The 27,682-nt window shown below is 47.7% G+C and overlaps 1 protein-coding gene across 1 annotated transcript in view; it reads right to left on the reverse strand.

Annotated features, from left to right (window-relative positions):
* si:ch211-225b11.4 (thyroid adenoma-associated protein homolog) overlaps positions 1-27,682 on the reverse strand; it is a 248,624-nt gene that overhangs the window by 160,291 nt on the left and 60,651 nt on the right. Inside the window, exon 9 of the mRNA XM_048556638.1 lies at positions 20,427-20,514. Within this exon, the coding sequence (XP_048412595.1) occupies positions 20,427-20,514 (88 nt within the window). The remainder of the gene's footprint in view (positions 1-20,426; positions 20,515-27,682) is intronic.

Genomic DNA, 27,682 nt, shown 5'->3' on the forward strand with positions numbered 1-27,682 from the left:
TAAGAAGGCAACGAGTGGTGGTTGATGGAAAATATTCAGACTGGAGTCTGGTTACTAGTGGTGTGCCTCAAGGATCTGTTTTGGGACCACTGCTGTTTGTCATTTTTATAAATGACTTGGACGCAGGCATAGGTGCATGTGTTAGTAAGTTTGCAGATGACACTGATGTCGGTGAAGTGTTGGACAGTGGAAGAATGTTGCAGATTGCAGGGAGGCTTGGATAAACTGCAGAATTGGGCTGAAAGGTGGCAAATGGAGTTCAATGCAGATAAATGTGAGGGGATTCACTTTGGGAAGAATAATAGGAAGGCAGAATACTGGTTCAATGGAAAGATTCTTGGTAGTGTGGATGTGCAGAGGGATCTTGGTATCCATGTACATAGATCCCTGAAAGTTGCCCCACAGGTTGAGTGTGCTGTTAAAAAGGCTAACAGTGTGTTAGGTTTTATTGGTAGAGAGACTGAGTTCCAGAGCCAAGATGTCATGCTGCAACTGCACAAAACACTAGTGCGGCCTCACTTGGAATACTGCATGCAGTTCTGGTCACCCCATTACAGGAAGGATGTGGAAGCATTGGAAAAGGTGCACAGGAGATTTACCAGGATGTTGCCTGGTCTGGAGCAAAGGTCTTATGAAGAAACGCTGAGGGACTTGGGTCTGTTCTCATTGGAGAGAAGAAGGCTAAGGGGATTTAATAGAGACATACAAGATCATCAAAGGATTAGATAGGGTGGACAGTGAGAGTCTTTTTCTGAGGATGATGACATCGGCATGTACGAGGGGCCATAGCTACAAATTGAGGGGTGATGGATTTAAGACAGATGTCAGAGGCAGGTTCTTCACTCAGAGTGTGGTAAGGGCGTGGAACATCCTGCCTGCCAATGTAGTTAACTCAGCCACGTGAGGGGCATTTAAACAGTCCTTGGATAAGCATATGGATGATGATGGGACTGTGTAGGAGGACGGGCTTAGATGAGTTCACAGGTTGGCGCAGCATAGAGGGCCGATGGGCCTGTTCTGCACTGTATTGTTCTATGTTTTATGTTCTTAGTCTGGTTTGCACCTTGGGTTTCTAATTCTCTTTCAATTTCTGCAAATACTGCCCTACTCCTCTGGTCCCCATCCCCCTGCCACACTAGTTTAAACCCTCCTCAAACAATCTACCACGTACTCCCAAGGACATCACTCCTAGTCCTACGCAGGTGTAACCGGTTCAGTCTGCACAGGTCCCACCTCTCCGAGAACCAGTCCCACTGCCCCACAAATCTAAAGCCCTCCCCCTACCACCTTTTAAGCCACGTGTTCATTCTATATATCCTGCTGTTTCTACTCTGACTAGCTCATGGCGCTGTTAGTAATCTTGTGGTAACTTACCTTTGAGGTTGTACATTTCAACTTTATTCCTAGTTCTCTACATTGTGCTTTGAGGACCTCATCCTATTTTTAACCTTGGTCCTTAGTACCAACATATATCATGACTACTGGCTTTCTGTCCTGCCCCTCCAGAATGTCATACAACCACTCCAACAGATCCAGGACCCAAGAACCAGGGAGGCAATGCACCATCCTGGACTCTGATTTGCACCACAGAAACACCTATCTATTCCCCTTACAACTGAATCCATAAGACCATAAGACATAGGAGTGGAAGTAAGGCCATTCGGCCCATCAAGTCCACTCCGCCATTTAAATCATGGCTGATAGGCACTTCAACTCTACTTTCCTGCACTTTCCCTGTAGCCCTTGATTCCTTCTGAGATTAAGAATTTGTTGATCTCTGCCTTGAAGGCATCCAATGTCCCGGCCTCCACTGCACTCTGTGGCAATGAATTCCACAAGCCCTGGCTTTAGAAATGTCGTCTCATTTCAGTTTTAAATTTACCCCCTCTAATTCTAAGGCTGTGCCCACGGGTCCTAGTCTCCCTGCCTAACGGAAGCAACTTCCTAGCGTCCACCCCTTCTAAACCATACATTATCTTGTAAGTTTCTATTAGATCTCCCCTCAACCTTCTAAACTCTAATGAGTATAACTCAGGATCCTTAGCCATTCATCATACGTTAAACCTACCTCTCCGGGGATCATCCGTGTGAATCTCCAATAGACATGCTCCAGGGCTAGTATGTCCTTCCTGAGGTGTGGGGCGCAAAACTGGACACAGTCTAAATGGGGCCTAACTAGAGCTTTATAAAGCCTCAGAAGCACATCACTGCTTTTATATTCCAACCCGCTTGAGATAAACGACAACGTTACATTCACTTTCTTAATTACGGACTCTACCTGCAAGTTAACCTTTAGAGAATCCTGGACAAACACTCCCAGATACCTTTGTACTTCTGCTTTGCCAATTTTCTCAACATTTAGAAAATAGTCCAAAGTGCAAAACCTCACATTTACTCACATTGAATTTCATCAGCCATTTCCTGGACCACTCTCCTAAATTGTCTAAATCTTTCTGCAGCTTCCCCACCTCCTCAGTCCTACCTGCCTGTCCACCTATCTTTGTATCATTGCCAAACTTCGACAGAATGCCCCCAGTCCCTTCATCCAGATCATTAATGTATAAGGTGAACAGCTGCGGCCGCAACACCGAACCCTGCGGGACGCCACACGTCACCGGTTGCCATTCCGTGAGAGAGCTTTTTATCCCAACTCTCTGCCTTCTGTCAGACAGCCAATCTTCAATCCAAGCCAGTAGCTCACCTCGAACACCATGGGACCTCACCTTGGTCAGCAGCCTCCTGTGAGGCACCTTGTCAAAGGCCTTTTGGAAGTCTAGATAGATAACATCCACTGGGTTTCCCTGGTCGAACTTACTTGTTACCTCTTCAAAGAATTCTAACAGGTTTGTCAGGCACGACCTCACCTTACTAAATCCATGTTAACTTGTTCTAATTTGACCGTGCACTTCCAGGATTCTAGAATTTTACAAACTACCGAGGTTTGGCTAATCGGCCTATAATTTTTACATCTTTTGCCTTGATCCTTTCTTAAACAAGGGGGTTACAACAGCAATTTTCCAATCGTCTGGGACTTTGCCTGACTCCAGTGACTTTTGAAAGATCACAACCAAAGCCTCCGCTATTTCCTCAGCCATTTCCCTCAAACTCTAGGATGTAGTCCATTGGGGCCAGGAGATTTATCAATTTTTAGACCTTTTAGCTTTTCTAGCACTTTCTCTTTTGTAATGCCTACCATACTCAACTCTGCCCCCTGACTCTAACTGTTGGCATACTACTCATGTCTTCCACTGCGAAAACTGACGCAAAGTAATTATTAAGTTCTTCAGCTATTTCCTTATCTCCAATCACTAGCCTTCCAGCATCAATTTGCAGCGGCCCAATATCTACTTTTGCCTCTCGTTTATTTCTTATGTATCGAAAAAAGCTTTTACTGTCATTTCTAATATTACTAGCTAGCCTACCTTCATATTTGATCTTCTCCTTCCTTATTGCTCTCTTTGTTATCCTCTGTTTGTTTTTGTAGCCTTCCCAATCTTCTGATTTCCCAGTGCTCTTGGCCACTTTATAGACTGTCTCTTTTTCTTTGATACATTTCCTGACTTCCTTTGTCAGCCATGGCTGCCTAATCCCACCACGGATAATCTTTCTTTTCTTTGGGATGAACCTCTGTACTGGGTCCTCAATTACACCCAGAAACTCCTGCCATTGTTCCTCTACTGTCTTCCACGCTAAGCTCTGCTTCCAGTCAATTTTCGTCAATTCCTCTCTCATGCCACTGTAATTACCTTTATTTAACTGTAACACCATTACATCCGATTTTGCCTTCTCTCTTTCAAACTGCAGACTGAACTCTACCATATTATGATCGCTGCCTCCTAAGTGTTCCCTTACTTTAAGGTCTTTGATAAAGTCTGGCTCATTACATAGCACTAAGTCCAGAATAGCCTGCTCCCTTGTGGGCTCCATCACAAGCTGTTCCAAAAAGCCATCCTGCAAACATTCCATGAATTCCCTTTCTTTGGATCCACTGGCAATATTATTCACCCAATCCACCTGCATATTGAACTCCCCCATGATCACCGTGACCTTGCCTTTCTGACATGACCTATCTATTTCCCGGTGCATCTTGCGCCCCTGGTCCTGATCACTGTTAGGAGGTCTGTACATAACTCCCATTATAGTTTTTTTGCCTTTGTGGTTCCTCAACTCCACCCACACAGACTCCACATCCTCTGACCCTATCTCATTCAGTGCTGTAGATTTAATTCCATTCTTAACTAACAAGGCAACCCCACACCCTCTGCCCACCTCCCTGTCTTTTCGATATGTTGTGAGTCCTTGGATGTTTAACTGCCAGTCCTGAGCTCCCTGCAACCATGTCTCTGTGATGCCTACCACATCATAATCATTCTAGAGGATTTGTGCTGTTAATTCATCTACTTTGTTGCGAATACTACAAGCATTTAGATAAAGTGCCTTAATGCCAACTTTCTTATCATTATTAGACAGGTTGGAAATCCTAAAATGTCTTAAGCTATCCTTCCTTTTTGCTGTATTCCTAGTCTGCCTCGAGCTTAAATCCACCTGTACACATGTTATCCTGTTGCTTATCTTTCCATTTAACTCCATACTCCCTGTCTCTTTCACTTTCCCTTCCTCCCGACTCAGAAGTTTAAAGTCCTACTGACCACACTATTTATCCTTTTCGCTAGAACAGTGGTTCCAGATCGGTTCAGGTGGAGACTGTCCCAATGGTACAGACTGTCCCAATGGTACAGATCCCCCCGGTTCCAAAACTGATGCCAATGGCCCATGAAATGGAATCCCTCTTTCCCACGCCAATCCCTTAGCCACGTGTTTATTTCCCTTTCTTTTCCCTGTGCCAATTAGCACGTGGCTCAGGCAGTAATCCGGAGATTATGACCCTTGAGGACCTGTACTTCAATTTCTTTCCTAGTGCTTCATAATCCCTGAACAGGTCCTCTACCATAGCTTTGCCTATGTTGTTAGTCCCAATGTGGCCCACAACAACTGGATCCTCCCCCTCCCGCTCCAATACCCTTTCGAGCCGTTCGGAGATATCCCGCACCTTGGCAGCAGGCAGGCAACACATCATGCAGGACTCCCGATCCGGCTTGCATAGGATACTATCTGTCCCTCTATAACAACTACCTATCTTTTTGCTCCCCCCTCTTGAATGGCCTTCTGCACCAGGGTGCCGTGGTCAACTGGCTCATCCTGTCCACAGTCCTTTTCCTCATCCGTACAGGGAGCAAGAATCTCATACCTGTTGGTCAAGGTCAAGGTCAAGGGCTGAGGCTCCTGCACTCCTGAACTCTGAATCCCCCTACCTGCCTCACTTACAGTCACACCTTGTCCCTGAACACTTTCTGAATTTGAATTATTTAATCTACTGGGTGTGACTGCCTCCTGAAACAAAGTGTCCCGGTAACTCTCCCCCTCCCAGATGTGCCGCATAGTTTGAAGCTCAGATTCCAGATCATTTACTCTGATCCAGAGTTCTTCCAGCAACCAACACTTGCTGCAGATGTGGTCGCTGCCGTTCACAATGGGATCAGCCAGCTCCCACATCATACAGCTACAGCACATCACCTGTCCAGGCACTACTACTTATTTAGTTAACTTTTACAATTTATGTATTAAATGCTTTCTAGTACTTCTCTGCTACACTCTTTTTCAATTAAGCAATTAGACGTTTAATCAATTACACAATACACAAAAAATATACATTGAAAAGCCTTCCCTTAACAACACACGAGAGTCCTTCTTGGTTAGAGCTCCCGCTCTTTCTGCTGCTGAAACAGGAATGGAGGGCTCCGCCGGTCAAGGTAGGTATTTGCTAATCTTTAAAGCAGAGACTCACTCACCTGTAGGCCTCTGATCGATGCTCCCAATCTTCCTGCTGCAAGTCTGTGGGCTTTTACTTAGGTTAGAGGAGGAGGGAGGCCCTACTGTGTAGGACCTGGAGCTTCGAGGTAAGTGTCTAAATTCGAGGTAATCACTTACCTTCCCAACTGCCTTTCTGCTCCGACTTCACTTCCGCCCAGCTCCCGCCACTCTCTGCTGAAGAAAAGACCGCTGGCTTCGAGGTAAGTGTTTAAATAGCAATCACTTACCTTCCCAACTGCCTTTCTGCTCCGACTTCACTTCCTCCCAGCTCCCGCCGCGCTCTGCTGAAGAAAAGACCGCTGGCTTCGAGGTAAGTGTTTAAATAACAATCCCTTATAAGTATAGCATTTCTATGTCTATTTCTCCCTTCCCCTGCAGCAAAGCCAACCACGGTGCCATGAATCTGGCTGTTACTGTTATCCTCTGAGAGGCCATTCCCCTCAACAGTACTCAAAACGGTATATCAGTTTTGCAGGGGAGTAGCCACAGGAGATTCCTGCACTGCCTGCTTAGCCCTCCTGCTCAGCTTGGTGATCACCCATTCCCTTCCTGCTTTGTGGAGTATGAGTCTGCGGTGTGACCACCCCTTTACACATGCTATTCACAATACTCTCTGTCTTGTGAATGCTCCACAGTGACATAGAACATAGAACAGTACAGCACAGAACAGGCACTTCAGCCCATGATGTTGTGCCGACCATTGATCCTCATGTATGCACCCTCAAATTTCTGTGACCATATGCATGTCCAGCAGTCTCTTAAATGACCCCAATGACCTTGCTTCCACAACTGCTGCTGGCAACGCATTCCATGCTCTCACAACTCTCTGCGTAAAGAACCTGCCTCTGACATCCCCTCTATACTTTCCACCAACCAGCTTAAAACTATGACCCCTCGTGTTAGCCATTTCTGCCCTGGGAAATAGTCTCTGGCTATCAACTCTATCTATGCCTCTCATTATCTTGTATACCTCAATTAGGTCCCCTCTCCTCCTCCTTTTCTCCAATGAAAAAAGCCCGAGCTCAGTCAACCTCTCTTCGTAAGATAAGCCCTCCTGTCCAGCCAGCATCCTGGTAAACCTCCTCTGAACCCTCTCCAAAGCATCCACATCTTTCTTATAATAGGGCGAACAGAACTGGACGCAGTATTCCAAGTGCGGTCTAACCAAAGTTTTATAGAGCTGCAACAAAATCTCACAACTCTTAAACTCAATCCCCCTGTTAATGAAAGCCAAAATACCATATGCTTTCTTAACAACCCTGTCCACTTGGGTGGCCATTTTAAGGGATCTATGTATCTGCACACCAAGATCCCTCTGTTCCTCCACACTGCCAAGAATCCTGTACTCAGGTTTCAAATTCGACCTTCCAAAATGCATCACCTCGCATTTATCCAGGTTGAACTCCATCTGCCACCTCTCAGCCCATCTCTGCATCCTGTCAATGTCCCGCTGCAGCCTACAACAGCCCTCTATACTGTCAACGACACCTCCGACCTTCGTGTCGTCTGCAAACTTGCTGACCCATCCTTCAATCCCCTCATCCAAGTCATTAATAAAAATTACAAACAGTAGAGGCCCAAGGACAGACCCCTGTGGAACACCACTCACCACTGACTTCCAGGCAGAATCTTTTCCTTCTACTACCACTCGCTGTCTTCTGTTGGCCAGCCAATTCTGTATCCAGACAGCTAAGTTCCCCTGTATCCCATTCCTCCTGACCTTCTGAATGAGCCCACCATGGGGAACCTTATCAAATGCCTTGCTGAAGTCCATATACACCACATCCACAGCTCGACCCTCATCAACTTTTCTAGTCACATCCTCAAAAAACTCGATAAGGTTTGTGAGGCATGACCTGCCCCTCACAAAGCCGTGTTGACTGCATTTAATCAAGCCATGCTCTTCCAGATGGTCATAAATCCTATCCCTCAGAATCCTTTCTAACACCTTGCAGACGACAGACGTGAGACTTACTGGTCTGTAATTGCTGGGGATTTCCCTATTTCCTTTCTTGAAGAGAGGAATTACATTTGCCTCTCTCCAGTCCTCAGGTACGACTCCAGTGGAGAGCGAGGATGCAAAGATCTTCGCGAGTGGCGAAGCAATTGCATTTCTCATTTCCCAAAGCAGCCGAGGACAAATCTGGTCCGGGCCTGGCGACTTGTCAATCTTAATGTGTGACAAAATTTTCAGCACGTCAGCTTCCTCTATCTCTATCCATTCCAGCATGCACACCTGCTCTTCAAAGGTTTCATTCACTACAAAGTTCGTTTGTTTCGTAAAGACAGAAGCAAAAAACTCATTTAGGGCTTCCCCTACCTCCTCAGACTCCACACACAAATTCCCTAGCCTATCCCTGATCGGCCCTACTCTTTCTTTGACCCAGACTTGTCTCCAACTCCGAACCTCGGGCTTCCAGGAGCTGCAACTGAAGACACTTCTTGCAAACATGAAGGTCCTGGGTAGAGGAAATGTGCTTGGCTTTCCACATCGAGCAAAAGCAGCCGATTATGACTTGGAGCTCTCCTGCCATGTCTTACCCCTTTAACTTAATTAATCCTTACAATATCAAATATTTTTAAAATTAAATTGAAGCTGCTGATATTCTCTGCTCCAATAACAACTTCTTAAAGCCTAAGTGCAACTTATCAACAAATTTCCAGAAGCTCTTTAGGTTCACATTCATGTACCTGCTGGAACTCTTGCTGCCGACCTTCCCCTCAGCTGTCTTCTCTCCTCTGAACTTTGTCTCTTTTTTTTGGCTAGAGGAGAGAGCAGAGACGGAAACACCACAGTAGTGTAGTGTTCGGGGCCGACCATTTCCTAACAGCAGGTTCTTCCACATTACCCTTCACACCCACACTGACTGCAAAGTCCATTCCCAGTATGCAAATACCTCACCTCTGTAACACTGCATTTCCCATAGCTAATACACCTAACCTACATATCACTGGACACTATGAGCAATTTAGCATGTCCAATACATCTCGCCTGCACATCTTTGAACTGTGGGAACAAACTGGAGCTCCTAGAGGAAACCCACACAGACGCAAGAATATGCAAACTCCACACAGACAGTCAACCGAGTCTGGAATTAAACCCGGGTTCCTGGCACGGTAAGGCAGCAGTGTTAACCACTGAGCCACCCTGCCTCATACATCACAAAAACATAGAATGCAGGTACACTGCAAATGACACGAAGATTGGTGGAGGAACAGCTAGCGAAGGGGACTGTCGGAGAATGCAGCAGAATATAGATTGGAGAGTTGGGCGAAGAAATGGCAGATGGAGTTCAATCCAAGCAAATGTGAGGTGATGCATTTTGGAAGATCCAATTCTAGAGGGAACTATACAGTAAATGAAAAAGCCCTGGGGAAAACTGATGCACAGAGATCTGGGTGTTCAAGTCCATTGTACCCTGAAGGTGGCAACGCAGGTCAATAGAGCGGTCAAGAAGGCATACGGCATGCTTTCATTCATCGTACAGGGTATTGAGTACAAGAGTTGGCAGGTCATGTTACAGTCATATAGGACTTTGGTTCGACCACATTTGGAATACTGTGTACAGTTCTGGTTGCCACATTACTAAAAAGATGTGGATGCTTTGGAGAGGGTGCAGACAAGGTTCACCAGGATGTTGCCTGGTATGGAGGGCACTAGCTATGAAGAGAAGTTGAGTAGATTATTTACATTAGAAAGACGGAGATTGAGGGGGGACCTGATTGAGGTCTACAAACAGGGTGGATAGCAAGAAGCTTTTTCCCCAGAGTGGGGGGGGTCAATTACTAGGGGTCACAATTTCAAGGTGAGAAGGGAAAAATTTAAGGGAGATATGCATGGAAAGTTCTTTACGCAGAGGGTGGTGGGTGTCTGGAACACGTTGCCAGCAGAGGGGGTAGAGGTGGACACAATAGCATTATTTAAGATGTATCTGGACAGATACATAAATGGGCAGGGAGCAGAGGGATACAGATCCTTGGAAAATAGGCTGAGATAGAGGATCAGCGCAGGCTTGGAGGGCCGAAGGGCCTGTTCCTGTGCTGTAATTTTCTTTGCTCTTTGTACATCACCTAATCAAGAAAGGCAACCACAAGTCTAATTGCCTGTTTTAAAATTTAAACAAATTTTGACTATCAATTGTCAATCATTATTCATTGCTTTATTCAGCCCAGCAACACATCTACCATTCAGATTTCATCCGTCAACCAATCAGCACTCTCTTCTCAAAGTATAACTCTTAGCTTTCTGTCACTTTGGCATATCTTGCAAATTGTTGAGATGAATGCAAGAGGAAAAGCTTTCGCAAAATTTTTCAGCAACAGTCAAGATCTTGTCTACCAAACAAGTATTTACTGCCTGAATAGTTGAATTTGTGCACCTGAGATATGCATCACTTTGGATTTTGCTGATGTTCACTTTAATTCAAAACCTCAAGAACACCTGGTTTCTTTTTATTTTTCTGTGCTCATTCTAGGTTTTGTTATTTGCAAATCTAACTGATGCTATCATTCACCTGCCAAGATTCTATGTCTTCAAATGTTTGATCATGGCTTTTGCACAAACATCAACGAGGAATGGGAATACACCACACCCAATTGTCAAACTCCTCTTCCAATACCACCTGCTTCAAACTTTCAATGCTTGGATAATCAATTGATATGGTCATATGAAAACCTCAAAGATTTTGAAGGGGTGACAAACGCGGTGGACAGAAAATAGGCAATGGAGATAATGCGAACTGCAGGTGCTGGAGAGTCCGAGATAACAAAGTGTGGAGTTGGATGAACACAGCAGGCCAAGCAGCATCTTAGGAACACAAAAGCTGATGTTTCGGGCCTAAACCCTTCATCAGAAGAAATTTGATTTGACCCTTTCTGATGAAGGGTCTAGGCCCGAAATGTCAGCTTTTGTGCTCCTAAGATGCTGCTTGGCCTGCCGTGTTCATCCAGCTCCGCACTTTGTTATCTCAAAGAGTCAATGGATGTTGTTTATATGGACTTCCAGAAGGCTTCTGATAAAGCCCCACACTAGAGGTTGTTATCTAACTTGGAAACCCACAGAACTGAGGTCAAATTACTGACATAGATCGGAAATTAGTTGAGTGGCAGGTGGCAAAGAGTTGAAACACTGGGTTAATACTCAAATTTGCAGGGCATGATTAGTAGTGCCCACAGGGATGTGCTGGGTCTCAAATATTCACAATTTTCATTAATGACTTAGATAATGGCATAAAGTCAAATATCAAAATTTGCTAATGACAAAAAATTGGGCAGTATTGCAGACAGTTTTGATGGCAGTATAAAATTACAATAGGATATTGATAGGCTAGGCGAATGGGCAAAACTTTGGCAGATGCATTTTAAAATAAGCATGTATGAGGTTTTTCATTTTGGACTGATAAAGGAATGGATCAGGATATTTTTAAAAGGCACAAAGTTAAATATAGTTGATATCCAATACAGTTTGGGGATTCAGGTGCATAACTCTTTAAAATGCCAACAAGGCATGCAAAAATAGGCAAGAAGGCTAACTGAATGCTGGCCTTCATATCTAAGTGGTTGGAATATAATGATGCAGATGTTACATAAAACCGAGGTTAGACCCCGAGTGTTGGGAGCAGATCTGGACACCACACCTTAGGAAGAATGTTTTGGCCCCGGAGGGAATTCAATGCAATTTTAACAAGGATGATTCTAAGACTTCAGCAGTTAGTTTATGAGAGAGATTAGACGAGTTAGGTCTTGATTTTCTCAAATTTAGAAGGTTAAATGATGATCTCATTGAGGTCTTTGGGAATTAACAAGGAAAGACAGAGTCGATAAGGATAAAACTATTTCCACTGGTTGAAGATTCCAGAACCAGGGGGTATAGTCTAAGAATCAGGAGCAGGCCATTCAGGAGAGATGTTAGAAAACACTTCTACATGCAAAGAGCAGTGGAGGTTTTAATTTCCCTTCCTCAAATGGTAGTTGATGCTCCTTCAATTGTTAAATATAAATCTGAGATAGAAACATTTTAATTAAGCCAGGGTATCAAGGGATATGGGTCCAAGGCAGGTGTATGATGTTAGGCCACAGGTTAGCCATGATCCTATTTAATGACAGAGCATTCTTGAGTGGTTGACTGGTCTATTCCTGTTCCCAAGTTTCTCTGTTTCCAAATTCAGGTCTTTAGCCTGCCAACTGAGGTTTTATTCTTTCCAAATTTCATGACCTCTTCTGTTATTTCCCTTATTCCAGCTGCTTTTCTAATTTTTATCTACTTATTGCTGCCATTGTTTCAACCTTAATGGCTTCTGATCCATTTAATTAGCTCAGAAATCACACGACACCGGGTTATAGCCCAATAGATTTATTTGAAAATACATGCTTTTGGAGCCTCAGTCCTTCTTCAGGTGTTAGTCAGAGAGGTAGTATCATACACAGAATTTATAAGTAAAAGATCAAACCTTCACACCATTGATGAGGATGTACTAAACAAATCTAAGATGCTGTTAAATCTTCAATCAGTTAGAAAGTTTTAATTGATTAACATTTACATGTAAATCTCCAAATTTCTTTCAAGTCACAGTTCTGACAGAACTAAAAGTTCAGTGCAATGAAGAGGTGACATTTTGGAGTCAGACTGGTTTTATTTCTAAAGTAGGAATTCATAACATTCCATATTGACTGACTGTCTATAAATTGTGTGCTTTAAAAACAAAATGTATCTGAAAATACAAATTCACACGTGTGTGTGTGTGTGTGTGTGTGTGTGTGTGTGTGTGTGTGTGTGTGTGTGTGTGTGTGTGTGTGTGTGTGTGTCACAAGCAACATTTCAGCATTCTACACCAGCATCCCCATAGCAGGCCTCAATACTCAATACCACCACTGCCAATTTCCAAATGCCATCCTATAACTCATCCACTTCATCCTCAACCACAACAGCTTCACCTTCAACAGCCAGAGTTGCACTGGGCAAGAGGTGAGCTTGCAAGATGGATCTTAAAAAAAAACTGGCTCAGTCATAGAAGGCAGAGGGTAGCAGTGGTAGGGTGCATTTCTGAATGGAGGACTGTGTCAAGTGGCATTCTTCAGGGATCAGTGTTGGGACCTTTGCTGTTTGTAATATATATAACACAAGGAGAACATAACTGATCCGATGAGTAAGTTTGCCAATGGCACAAAAGGTTGATGGAATCGCGGATAGCGACAAGAACCTTCAAGGGATACAGATCAGTTGGTGACTTGGGCAGAGAGACTACAGATGGAAGTTAATCTGGAAAAATGTGAGATAATGCATTGTGGAAGGTCTAATCCAGATGGAAAATATGCAGTAAATGGCAGAACCCTTAAGAGTACTGATAGGCAGAGGGATTCTGGGTATACAAGTACACAGGTCACTGAAAGTGGCAATGCAGGTGGAAAAGATACTCAACAAGGCATATGGCATGCTTGCCTTCATCTGCTGGGGCACTGAGTTCAAAAATTGGCAGGTAATGTTGCAGCTTTCTAGAAACTTAGTTAGGCTCCATTTGGAATATTGTGTTCAATTCTCATTGCCACACTGCCAGAGGATGTGGTGGCTTTGGGGAGGGTACAGAAAAGATTTACCAGGATGTTACCTGGTATGGAAGGCATTAGCTATGAGGAGAGGTTGGAGGTGTATATGGTGTTTTATAAATTCCTACTTTGGAAATAACAATAGTCTGACACCAAGCTAAAAGACAAACAGGAACATAAACAAAGATGCCGGAAAAGCTCAGCAGGTCTGGCAGCATCTGTGAAGTAAAAAACAGAGTTAGTGTTTCAGAACCAGGAGGAACTGCAGATGCTGGAGAATCTGAGATAACAAGGTGTAGAGTTGGATGAACACAGCAGGCCAAGCAGCATCAGAGGAGCAGAAAGGCTGATGTTTCGGGCCTAGACGTTTCAGAACATTCCGAGGAAGGGTCATGGGACCTGAAACGTTAACTCTGTTTTTCCCTTCACAGATGCTGCCAGACCTGCTGAGCTTTTCCAGCAACTTTGTTTTTGTTCCTAATTTACAGCATCCACAGTTCTTTCGGTTTTTAAAATACAAACAGATTCTAAACAAGGTGCCTAACATGCATTGTCTGACCTAAAATATGGATGGTCTGGGAGATGATGTTTTGCCGATCGGGGGTGGGGACAAGGGTGGCGTAGTTGTAGTATGGCGCTCTGACCTCTACATCGCCGAGGCCAGCTCTCTGATACCTCCTCCTACCGCCCCTTTGATCATGACCCCACCCCCGTCCACCAAAACATCATCTCCCAGACCATGCACAACCTCATCACTTCAGATGACCCCCCAACCCAGAGCCTCCAACCTCATCATTCCCCAACCCGCACCACCCATTTCTACCTCCTTCCCAAAATCCACAAACCGACTATCCTGGTCGACCCATTGTCTCTGCCTGCTCCTGCCCCACTGAACTTACCTCCACTTATCTTGACTCCATTTTCTACCCCCGGTCCAGGAACTCCCCAACTACATCCATGACACCACCCACACCCTCCACCTTCCCCAAAACTTCATCTTTACCATGGACGTCGAGTTTCTATACATTTGCATTCCCCATAAAGATGGTCTAAAAGACCTCAGTTTCTTCCTGTCCTGCAGGCCTGACCAGTCCCCCTCCACCTACCCCTTATCCGCTTAGCTGAACTCATCCTCACCCTTAACAACTTCTCCTTCAATTCCTCCCACTTCCTACAGACAAAGGGGGTGGCCCACACAGGCCCAAGCTATGCTTGCCTCTTTGTAGGATTCGTGGAACAATCCCTCTTCCAAATCTACATTGGCCCTATCCCCAACCTCTTCTTGCGTTATATTACTGACTGTATCGGCACCGCCAAGTGCTCCCACAAGGAGTTTGAACAGTTCATCCACTTTACTAACACCTTCCACCCCAACCTTAAGTTCACTTGGACCATCTCCGATACCTCTCTCTCCTTCCTGAACCTCTCTGTTTCCATCTCTGGCAACCACGTGGAAATCCTTATCTATTTCAAGCCTACCAACTCCCACAGCTACCTAGAATATACTTCCTCCCACCCACCTTCCTGAAAAAAACGCCATCCCCTATTTCCAATTCCTTCACCTCTGCCGCATCTGCTCCCGAGATGAGGCATTCCAGTCCCAGACATCCCAAATGTCCTCGTTTTTCAAGGGTCGCAACTTCCCCTCCACAGTGGTCAGAAATACTCTCGACCGTATCTCTCATGTTACCTGTAGCTCATCCCTCACACCCCCTCCCCGCAATAACAGAATCCTCCTTGTCCTCACATACCACTCCACCAACTTCCGGATCCAACGCATCATCCTCTGCCACTTCTGCCACCTGCCATCTGACCACACTGGCAAGGACATTTTCCTACCCTCCCCCCGCCCGCCCCCCCAAACCTTATCTGCTTTCTGGAGGGACCGCACTCTCCGTGACTCCCTTGTCCGCTCCACACTCCCCAGCAGCCCCAACACTTTTCCCTGCAACAGCAGGAAGTGCTACACCTGCCCTGACACCTCACCCCTCACCCCCATCCCAGGCCCCAAGAAGATTTTACACATGTTCACCTGCACATCTGCCAATGTGGTATACCATATCCACTGTTCCGGTTGTGGCCTCCTCTATATCAGGGAAACCAAGCGGAGGCTTGGAGACCACTCTGCTCGTGACAAACGACTGCACCTCCCAGTCGTGAGCCACTTCAACTCCCCCTCCTACTCCCACTCCAACATGTCCATCCTGGGCCTCTTCCAGTGCCACAATGATGCCACCCGAAGGTTGCAGGAAAAGCACCTCATATTTCACTTGGGAAGCCTGCAGCCCAATGATATCAACGCGGACTTCACAATCTTCAAAATCGCCCTGGCCCCGACCGCATCCCAAAACCAGCACATCTCCTCCCTGCCTCCTTGACCTGTCCGTCTTTTCTCCCACCTCAACCCCAGCCCCAACCCCAACCCCAACCGCAACCCCCACCTCCACCTCCTACCTACCAGCATCATCCCACCTCCTTGACCTGTCCATCTCCTCTCCACCTACCTGCTCCTTTATCCATCTTGAATCCGCCTCCCCCCTCTCAATTTATTTCAGAATCCCCTTCCCCTCCCCATTTCTGAAGAAGGCTCCAGACCCAAAACAGCAGCTTTCCTGCTCCTCTGATGCTGCCTGTGCCGCTGTTCTCATCCAGCTCTACACCTTGTTATCTCTTGATGAGGGGAGTGTTATCTATGTGGATGTTTTAAAAATGTTTGACAGAGTATCATTCAAAAGGCTAGTTGACAAAATTAAGGCGATGGAACAGGAAGGTCAGTGTCAGCTTGAATAAAAAGTAATTGAAAGGCAAAAAATATAGAATTCAATTGATTAGCAATTCTGACAAAAGAAATTCCTTATCCCCATTATAAATGGACATTATTTTGAAACTGTTTCCCGATTTGAAGTTTCTCTTAACCAAGAGGAACATATCAGTATCTATCTTGTCAACCTCACAGATTCTTATGTTTCAGTAATATCACCTTCCATTGAATCACAGAATTCTTACAATGTGGAAGAAGGCCATTTGCCCATTCCACACCAATCATCATCACACACAGACCCACCATCTACTCTATCACTGTAGCCCTGCGTTCTCCATGGCTAAGCCACCCAACCTACACATCCCTGGACACAATGAGCGATTTAACATGGCCTAGCCACTTAACTTGCACATCTTTGGACTGAGCCACCATGCCACCCCTTTCCTCAACAAAAATTCTTCCAACTAGATGATCTCAGGCTCATCTGAGAAAACGAGACCTTCAGCGAGGTCATAACACCGAGGATACCAAAAGAGAGAAGGGGGATGACGATGCGGAAGGAAGAGATGCTTGAAGTACAAGAGACCCCGCGGGAAGTACCTCTCGTACTTGCATGTTAATCTTTTGAAATTCAAATATGACAGGATATTATAATCTCTATCCTGCTTTCCAATCTTTCCCACCAAAGTAAGCAGACTCATACTCCATCTACCAACTGTCTTCTGGACAACCTTTTTTCCTATTTTTGGATTGTAATCATGACAAAGCAGTAAATAAAAGCACCATCTCAGTTCTAGGACGTCCCTGCAAGAGTTCCTCAGTGTACAATCCCAGACACAACCATCTTCAGCTGCTTCGTCAACAACCACCCTTCAATCATAAGATCAGAATTGAAATGTTTGTTGTTCATTACACCATGTTCAATACCAATCATGACTTGTCAGAAAATGAAATATTCCATGTCCTTAAGGAGCCATCCACAGACCACAGCTAGGCTTGGTAGACAAACAGGAGGCTGGAAGAATGCAACAAGCCAGGCAGCATCTAGAGGAAAGGAGCAGTCAATGTTTCAGGTGTTACCCTTCTTCTGAAGGACGGCAATACCCGAAACGGTGACTACTCCTTTCCTTCAGATGCGACCTGGCTTGCTGCGTTCTTCCAGCTTCCTGTTTGTCTAGCTTGGACTCTAGCATCTGCAGTTTTTTTGTCTCTAACCAGCCTTGGATTGATTAGGGACAATTTGCAATACACAAACATCAAACACACTCCATAATTATCTTCAAGAGAGAATCTAACCATTGCCACTGGTGTTCTATTACACTGCCATGGCTGAATTCCTCACAAACAGCATCTTGCGGTTACCACTGTCCAGAAACTGAACTGGATTAGCAATTTAAATACTGAGGCTACAAATGCAGCCTGAGGCTGACGATTCTGTGGTGAGTAACTCTTTGTCTGTCCACCATCTGTAAGGTACAAGTCAGAAGTGTGACAGAATGCTCTCCACTTGCTTGGATGACTACAGCAGCAACACTCAAGAAGCTCAACACCATCCAAGAGCCTGTCTGATCAGCATACCGCCAGCTTCACTCTCTTTAATACCAACATAAGGTGGCAGCTGTGTATGTTATCTGCAAGATGCATTGTAATAACTGACTGAGGTTCCTTCAACAGCACCTTCCAAACCTATAACCTCTACCATGCCTGGAAAGACAAAGGCAACAAATACAGGGGAACATTTTGACTCTCTAAGCCACACAAAAGCCTGTTTTAAAACTACACTGCTGTTCCCTCATTGATGCTGAGTCAAAATCATGAAAGTCTTGGCCATCAGCACCGTACCTAACATCCCAAGGACTGCAACAATTCAAGAGTGATTCATCACCACTTTCCCCAGGACAATTAGAGAAAAACAGTAAGTGCTGGCTTTTTCAATGACACACTACTGAATCTAGTCTGATCACCATACTTTAGAAAAGATGTAAGGGTGCTCCACAGTACACAGAGCAGATTTACTGGAATGGTTCCAAGCATTGGCTTTTTTGCTACCTAGGTTAATTTGGAGAAGCTGAGTTTGTTCCCCTTGGGTCATATGAGATTGAGTGGGAATTTGATTAAGGTCTATGAGCTTATGACAAATTTGAAATACAAGAGTGTTTGCAGCACAGACAAAGAGCCTTCGGCACATAGGGTCTGCACAAATCATCAAACATCCATCCAGTGCAAGATAACAAAGTGTGGTGCTGGGTGAACACAGCAGGCCAAGCAGCATCTCAGGAGTGCGCTCCTGAGATGCTGCTTGGCCTGCTGTGTTCACCCAGCTCCACACTTTGTTATTTCGGATTCTCCAGCATCTGCAGTTCCCATTATCTCCATCCAGTGCAATCCTATTTTCCAGCAGTTGGCTGTGTAGTTCATCTAAAGTGCTCAACTAAATAGATCTTAAATGCCTTATGAGTTCCTGTCTCCTCTATCCTTTCAGGCAGTTCAAGGTCCCACCCTCAGGATGAACTATCTTTCCTCAAGTACCCTCTGAGCATCCTGCTTCTTACCTTGTTTACTGACCCCTGAGTCAAGGGAAATATTTTGTCCCTGTCTCTGCCCCTCACAATTTTGTACACTTTACCAGATGTCCCTTGAGGCTTCTCTGCTCTAAGGAAAACAGCCATAGTCTAAGTAGAGGCTCTTCTTAGCTGAGTCATTCCAGCCCAACATCCTGGTGAATCTGAGATAACAAGGTAGAGAGCTGGATGAGGATCTACACTGCACCCTGTTTAGTGTAATCATATCCTAGTGCGGTGACCAGTACACAGTGTGCCAGCAGTAGCCTTACTCACATTGTATGCAGCTCCATAATGACCTCCCTGCTTTTGTAAAAAATGTCTTGATTAATAAAAGTAAGTTTACCTCATCCTTCTTAACCAGCTTACCTGCTTGACCAGCAGCCTTCAAGGAACTGTGGAAATGCACACCAAGGTCCTCTGATCCTCTGTCCTTTCTAAGGTCCTACCATTCAATGTATATTCCCTTGCCATGTTAATCCTCCCAAGATGCAAGAGACCACATTTGGATAAAGTAGACAAAGAAAAGATATTCCTATTACCTACAGGTACAAGGAGTAGGGGACGTTTAAGGCTCTGCACAAAAGATATAAAGTGGATGTGAGAAAGAACTTCTTTACAAAGTAAAGATGGTAATGAAATGGAAACCTGAGGTTGGCAGAAGTGAAGATGAGAAATTATTTCAAAAGGAAACTGAATGGACACTTTAGGAAATTAAACTTCATAGATCATAGAAACCCTACTGTGAAGAAAGAAGCCATTTGGCCCACTGAGTCTCCACCGACCCTCCACCTTATCTCCATGTAGCTGCATACATAGAACATAGAACATAGGACATTACAGCACAGTACAGGTCCTTTGGCCCTCGATGTTGTGCCAACCTGTCATACCAATCTGAAGCCCATCTAACCTACACTATTCCACGTACGTCCATATATTACCATGATTAAGCCACCTAATCTGTGCACTATGGAGAAAATTAGCACGGCCAAACCACCCAACCTGCACATCTTGGAACTGAGAGAGGAAACCGATGCACTCTGTGGAAACATACACAGACATGGGAGAATGTGCAAATTCTATACAAACAGTCACTAAAAGCTGGAATCTAACCAGGCTCCCTAGCACTGTAAGGCAGCAGTGCTAACCACCAAGCCGCTGCAAATCATAGAATCCCTACAATGTGGAAGCAACCATTCGGCTCATTGAGTCCACACCAGCCCTCAGAAGGGCATCCCACCCGGACCCACCCCATCCCTGTAACCCTACATTTCCCATGGCTAACACACTTAACCTGCGCATCTTTGGACTGTGGGAGGAAACCAGAGCACCCGGAGCAAATCCACAAAGACAATTGCCTGTCCTCTGACAGTTGCCAGAGGAATTGAACCCAGGTCCCTGGCTCAGTAAGGCAGTAGTGCTAACCACTGAGCCACTGTGTCATCCTGCAAGGCTACGTGGATAAAATGAGGAAATGGGACTGACTGGATAGTTCTACACAGAACTAACATGGACTCAACGGGCCAAATGGCATAAAGACTAAGAATAACGGGGCTCTGCAAGTTCTCAGAAACAATAACCTCTCCAATAATAAAGAAGTTCATGTGACACACATGGATTGGTGTGTATGGAACCGCCCAGCCGCATCAAGGTTATGCGACTCGGAGACAACATTGAGCAGAACAACTTACCTTGAAAAGCACGGGACAGAACTGGACTCCTCTTGTCCTCACAGTGAGTCACTATGACAGGAAACAGCAGATCCAGCAAGACAGAGGCCTGTGACAAAGAACACCTATTAAACAGTGATTCATAGAACAACGCACGGAGAGTAAACCCCACCAACGTAGAGAGGCAAAATCCCATTTCACAGTGAAACACAATCTACCAACATGGTGAGTCTAAACCCCACTGCAGAGAGAGATCAAACCCCACCAACATGGACGGACAGCGAGATAACACTTTGCCAACACAGAGAGACCAAACCCCATCAATACAGAGATACATAATCCCACCACATGGAGAGAACAAACCATGCCAACACTAACAGATAGAACCCCACTGCACATGGAAATCTAACCCCATCAACATGGTACCACCTTGATAACTTGTTATGATCTGGATGTGAGTTTGCTCGCTGAGCTGGAAGTTTAGTTTTCAGACATTTCGTCACTTTTTTTTATTTGAAAAAATATACTTTATTCGTAAGATGTACAAAAAATAAAACATATTTACACACCTACCCAGTCATGCAAGCCGCTCCAGGTTACCCAGGGGGTACATACACCAACTAAAGGAAAAAAAACAAACAAAGAAGAAAACAAAAACAAAGCAAAGAAAACACCCCGGCAGTCGTCTCCCCGCACAGTCCCCGTTGGCCCCCTGACCAGTTGGGGAAGGCGCCAGCTGGGCCCAGTTACCAGATAGGGCCCTTTTTTTCTAATCTGGACGAGGGGTTTCATACCATGGTCTTTCCCCACCGTGCCTTGGCGGTGGCTGCCCCAAGCTTTAGCGTGTCCCTCAGCACGTAGTCCTGGACCTTGGAGTGCGCCAGTCTGCAACACTCGGTCGGGGTCAGTTCTTTCAGCTGGCAGACCAGCAAGTTGCGGACAGACCAAAGAGCGTCTTTCACCGCATTGATGGTCCCCCAGGCGCAGTTGATGTTGGTCTCAGTGTGCGTCCCGGGAAACAGCCCGGACAGCACGGAGTCCCACGTCACGGAGCTGCTCAGGACGAAACTAGACAAATACCACTGCATCCCCCTCCAGACCTCCTGCGCATAGGCACACTCCAGAAGGAGGTGATCGACAGTCTCTTCCCCCCCACAGCCACCTCGAGGGCAGCGTGCGGTGGCGCAGAGATTCCGGGCATGCATAAAGGATCTCACTGGCAGAGCCCCTCTCACCGCCAGCCAAGCAATGTCCTTGTGCTTATTTGAAAGTTCTGGCGATGAGGCATTCTGCCAAACAACTTTGGCAGTCTGCGTGGGGAACCACACGACGGGATCCACCCTCTCCTTTTCCCGAAGGGTCTCGAGGATACTACGTGCTGACCACTGCCTGAAGGCCTTGTGGTCAAAGGTGTTTCCTTTCAAAAATTTCTCCACGAAGGACAGGAGGTACGGAACGGTCCAACTACTCGGAGCATTCCGCAGCAACAAGGCCAGGCCCATCCTTTGCAACACCGGGGACAGGTAGAACCTCAGTAAGTAGTGACACTTGGTGTTTGCGTACTGAGGATCTACGCACAGTTTGATGCAGCCGCACACAAAGGTAGCCGTCAGGGCGAGGGTGGCGTTCGGTACGCCCTTTCCCCCATTTTCCAGGTCTTTGTACATGGTGTCCCTGCAGACCCAGTCCATCCTCGACCCCCAAATGAAGTGGAAGATGGCCCGGGTGACCGCAGCGGCGCAGGTCCAGGGAATAGGCCAGGCCTGTGCCACATACAACAGTACCGAAAGCCCCTCGCACCTGACAACCAGGTTCTTGCCTGCGATGGAGAGGGACTGGAGCGTCCACCTGCCCAGCTTCTGCTTCAGTTTGGTGATACGCTCCTCTCAAGTCTTAGTGCACGCCCCAGCTCCACCAAACCAAACACCCAGCACCTTCAAGTAGTCTGTCCTGACGGTGAAGGGGATGAAGGAGCAATCGTCCCAGTTCCCGAAGAACATGACCTCGCTCTTACCCCATTGACTTTGGCACCCAAGGCCAGTTCAAACTGGCTGCAGATGTCCAATCGTCTACTCACCGACCGACGATCGGTGCAGAAGACGGCGACATCGTCCATGTACAGGGAGGTCTTGACCTGAAGGCCTCCGCTGCCTGGGATAGTCACGCCCCTCAGGCTCACGTCCTTCCTGATGGATGCGGTGAAGGGCTCCACACAGCACACGAACAAGGCAGGAGAGAGCGGGCAGCCCTGCCTGACTCCAGATCTGACTCCCACCCGTTGATCGAGACTGCGCTAACCATGTTGGCAGAGAGCAGCTGGATCCAATTGCGGATGCCCTCCCCGAACCCCAATTTGGAGAGGACGTCCCTCATGTAAGCATGAGAGACCCTGTCGAAGGCCTTCTCCTGGTCCAGGCTGACGAAGCAGGTGTCCACCCGCCTGTCCTGTACGTAGGCGATCGTATCCCTGATGAGCGCGAGGCTCTCAGCGATCTTCCTGCCCGGCACAGCACAGGTTTGGTCAGGGTGAATCACCGACTCCAGGACAGACCTGACCCGGTTGGCTATGACCTTGGCCAGGATTTTGTAGTCCACGTTCAATAGTGAAATGGGACGCCAATTCTTAATTTCTTCCCTCTCCCCCTTCCTCTTGTAAATGAGGGTGATGATGCCCTTCCTCATGGACTTGCACATTTCCCCTGCCCGAAGCGCACTATCGTACACCTCCAGCAGGTCCTGGCCGACCAGGTCCCGCAGAGCGGAATACAGCTCGACCGGTAAGCCGTCGCTCCCGGAAGTCCTATTCCTCTCCAAGGACTTGAGGGCTCTGGTCAGCTCGTCCAGGGATATCGGCCGGTCCAGCCACTCCCTCGTGCCGTCGTCTAAGACCTCCGTGATAGACTACAGGAACAACTTGGAGGCCGTGCTGTCCGTGGGCTTCGTGTCGTACAGTCCGGCATAGAAGGATCTGCTGATCCTCAAAATGTCGGGCCGAGACAACGTCACCGAGCCGTCGTCCTCCTTCAGCTGGCAGGGCACAGAGCTCTCTTTGTGCACCTTCTGAAAGAAGAAACGCGAGCACGTCTCGTCCGCTCCACGGAGCGGACCCTGGACCGGAAGATTATCCTGGAGGCCTCCGCGGCAAAGAGCGAGGCTTGCTGGCCCCTCACCTCGTGGAGGTCCTCTGTGACATCGACCTCCATCAACTGCAGAAGGAGCAGGTTCTGCACCCTTTTTTGGAGTCGCGACAGCTTTCCCCGCCTCTCTCTCGCCTTCCGAACGCCCTTGAGGACAAAGAACCTCTTGATGTTCTCCTTCACCGTCTCCCACCAGTCACCCGGAGACTCAAAGAGGGGTTTCACGGTTCTCCAACCGGCGTACTCCCTCTTAAGCTCCTCGACGTTCTCTGGGGTCAACAGAGTCATGTTGAGCTTCCATGTCCCCTTGCCGGCCGGCTGGTCGTCCAGGAAGTGACAGTCGGCCAGTAGGAGGCAGTGGTCAGAGAAGAACACCGGCTCGATGCCGGTGGACCTGACCGAGAGCGCCCGTGACACAAACAGGAAGTCTATCCTTGAGTGAATAGACCCGTTTGGCCGCGACCAGCTGTACCTCCGCTGCGCTCCGTCTGCAGGGGTGCTGAAGACGTCGAGCAGCTTGGCGTCCTTCACCGTGCCCATCAGGAATCTGGACGGGACATCCAGTTGACTCCCCCCACCTGTTGTCCCCACGCCGGATCTTCCATCTGCATCGATGATGCAGTTGAAGTCTCCGCCTAGGATGACCGGCCTGGACGTAGCCAGCAGGGGTGGAAGCCGCTGCAGGACGGCCAACCGCTCATTCCGTACCGCTGGGGCGTACACGTTGATCAGCCTCAGGGGAGCTGTAGGTGACGTCAGCCACTAGGAGGCGCCCCCCCCCCACCACCTCCTGAACTTGAGAGATGGTGAAGTCGCGCCCCCGCAGCAGAATAGCCAGGCCCGGGGAGCGACAGTCATTACCCCCCCGACCAGATCGAAGGCCCACAGGTCCAGGCGCCGGACCATTTCCCATACCTGCCGAGGTGCGGTATCCCGCACTCCTGCAGAAACAGGAGGTCCGCCTTGATGGTGGTCAGGTAGGCCAACGTGGATACACATCTTGCGGTGGACTTGACACTGCGCACATTAATGCTCGCAACTCGTACCCCCATTGTGGGCAGTGACCGCAGTACCCTCCCCAAGTCCAAGGTCCAGCCCCTCCATCTGTCCCTTCATGCCCATTGCCCAGGCTAACTGCTGGACGCTCTCCGGGCTGAGGAAACCGTCCGCGCTGCCTTCCAGGTGGCATCCCCCCGTCGAGGGTACGGAGGCAGGAGGGTCCGGCTCTGGGTCAGGCTGGGAACGCACTGTTTCTTCCTTCCCGCCTGGAAGTTCCGGGGGGCCCTCCAGTGCCCCAGCAGCACGTGACTGGGTATCGGAGGGAGTCTCAGGACGCCTCCCGTCACCTGGAAGCATGGTGCTGCTTTCCTTCTCCCTCGAGATCTTCAACTTCTGCTTGGGGTGGGCCCTCTCCGAATCCCCCTCGTCAGAGGAGCTCTTATAGCCCCCCTGTAGCTGCCTCTTCCCGCCTGATGGTTGCAGTTCCTGGGCCCGCCGACGCACCTTCCTCCTCGCTTTCCGGACCGTCGTCCACTCCCCTGGGTCGCCTGTCGCCGCCTCCATCAACTCCGGGTTGTCAGGGGGGGACCGGAGCCTGCAGGGGCGCTTTGCTGGCCTCGGGCCCATCCTGCGGGGCTGGGCCCTCCTGCACGACCTGGCCCTCCTGCACATTAGTGGGGTCCTTGCTGGGCCCTGGTGCCTTCCTCTCCTCCGGGAGGGCTGGCCCCGCATTGCCCCTGCCGGCAACCTGTGCGTAGGTGGTCCCCTGCTGCGGGCATGCCCTATAGAGGTGGCCCGCTTCCCCACAAAGGTTGCAGCTTTTCTCTTGTGGGCAATCCTTTGCAAGGCGTCCCTCCTCCCTGCAGTTCCTGCGGATGGTGGCTTTGCAGTCGGCCGCCACGTGGCCTGACCTACCACAGGCATGGCAGACTTTAGGTTGCCCTGCATAGGTCAGGTAGCCCTTGCTCCCGCCGATCGCGAAGCTGGACGGCGGGTGTACGGCTTTCTCGTCCGCGCCCATCCTCAGCGTCACCTTGACCTGCCTCTTACTGGTGCAGATGCCAAAAAGGGGTCCATGATGTTAGTTAGGTCCCCTTCCACCTTCACGTACCTTCCAAGGAAGGTCAGGACATCAACTGCTGGCACATGCGGGTTGTACATGTGTACAGTCACCAAACGGCTCCTCTGCGCTGGCATCACAAACAGCGGGACAGCAGTCAATACAGAGAGGGGGCCCTCACCTCCTTTTTCCTTGAAAACCTCCAGGAAGCGCTCGCAAAGCTTGGCACTCCTGAAGTTCACATTGTAAAAACCTCCACCGGGGAAATCCTGCAGGCAGTAAATGTCCGCAGCAGCGAACCCACAACAGTCCAACAGGACCTTCTTCACGAAGAAGGTGCGGTCCACAGGTGCACCTTCATCCACCTTCTTTACGGAAACATGGATGGTGTTCCAGACCCCCTGACCTGGGGCACGAGCACTTGCCGCAGTCATCGTTGCAGGTTGGCTGCTCCCCTGAACCAGCGTTAGGCCGAAGCCAGCATTAAGATCCACTGGTTGCAAGGGTGCACAGCCAATCTGACGTCTTACTTTCACCACCAACACAGCACTCTCCTCCTCTCGGTCCACAAGAGAGTGGGTCTTTATTTTGTTCCAGATGTAAGCTGGTTCACTGAGCTTGAAGGTTTGTTCCCAGACATTTCGTCACCATTCTAGGTAACATCATCAGTGAGCCTCCGACGAAGCGCTGGTGTTATGTCCCGCTTTCAATTCATGTGTTTAGGTTTCCTTGGGTTGGTGATGTCATTTTCTGTGTTGATGATGTCATTTCCTGTTCTTTTTCTCAGAGGATGGTAGATTGGCTCCAAATCACATATGGACCAAATACTGAACTACAGGAGCAACCATCCCAACACCCACAAACGAAGCTGCATTAGAACATTATTCCAACGAGCCACCACACACTGCAGCACAGAGGAACTACGCACAGCAGAAGAAAATCACCTATACAGCATATTCTAAAAGAACGGGCACCCAATGAACACAGTCCACCAATTCCTCAGCAATAAACCCGAACAAACAGACAAAGCGGGCCCAGAAACCATAACCACTCTCCCCTACATCAAAGACATTTCCGAAATGACTGCCAGACTACTCGGACCTCTTGGCATCAGGGTAGCCCACAAACCCACCAACACACTAAAACAGCAGCTAATGAACTTAAAAGACCCTATACAGACAACAAACAAAACGAACGTCATCTACAAAATACCTTGCACGAACTGTGACAAACACTACATTGGACAAACTGGCAGAAAGCTAGCCACCAGGATACATGAACATCAACTAGCCACAAAACGACAGGACCCACTATCACTGTACGGACAGACAGCGTGGTAACACTTTGCAAACACAGAGACACCAAACCCCATATACTTACATACAGATGAAGAAGGTCACCACTTTGATTGGGACAACACATCCATCCTAGGACAAGCCAAACAGAGACACGCACGAGAATTCCTACAAGCATGGCATTCCAACCGGAACTCCATCAACAAACACACTGATTTGGAGCCAATGTGTTTATTGGGTTTATTGCTGAGGAATCGGCGGACTGTGTTCATAGGGTACCCATTCTTTTAGAATATGCTGTATAGGTGATTTTCTTCTACTCTGCGTAGTTCCCCTGTGCTGCAGTGTGTGGTGGCTCGTTGGAATAATGTTCTAATGCAGCTTCGTTTGTGGGTGTTGGGATTGTTGCTCCTGTAGTTCAGTATTTGGTCCGTATGTGATTTGGAGCCAATCTACCATCCTCTGAGAAAAAGAACAGGAAATGACATCACCGACACAGAAAATGACATCACCAACCAAAGGAAACCTAAACACATAAATTGAAAGCAGGACACAACACCAGCGCTTCGTCGGAGGCTCACTGATGATGTTACCATTAACATGATGATGTTAATGGCGACAAAACATCTGAAAACTAACCTTCCAGCTCAGCGAGCAAACTCACATCCAGCAATTGATATATCAATGAATCTTGGGACGCAAGTCCACAACTCCCCTAAAGTGGCAATACAAGTAGATACGGTGGTAAAGAAGGAATACAGCATGCATGCCTTCAACCTTCAGGGA

This window comes from Stegostoma tigrinum, chromosome 26 (genome assembly GCF_030684315.1).
Source record: "Stegostoma tigrinum isolate sSteTig4 chromosome 26, sSteTig4.hap1, whole genome shotgun sequence".
Lineage (NCBI taxonomy): Eukaryota > Metazoa > Chordata > Chondrichthyes > Orectolobiformes > Stegostomatidae > Stegostoma > Stegostoma tigrinum.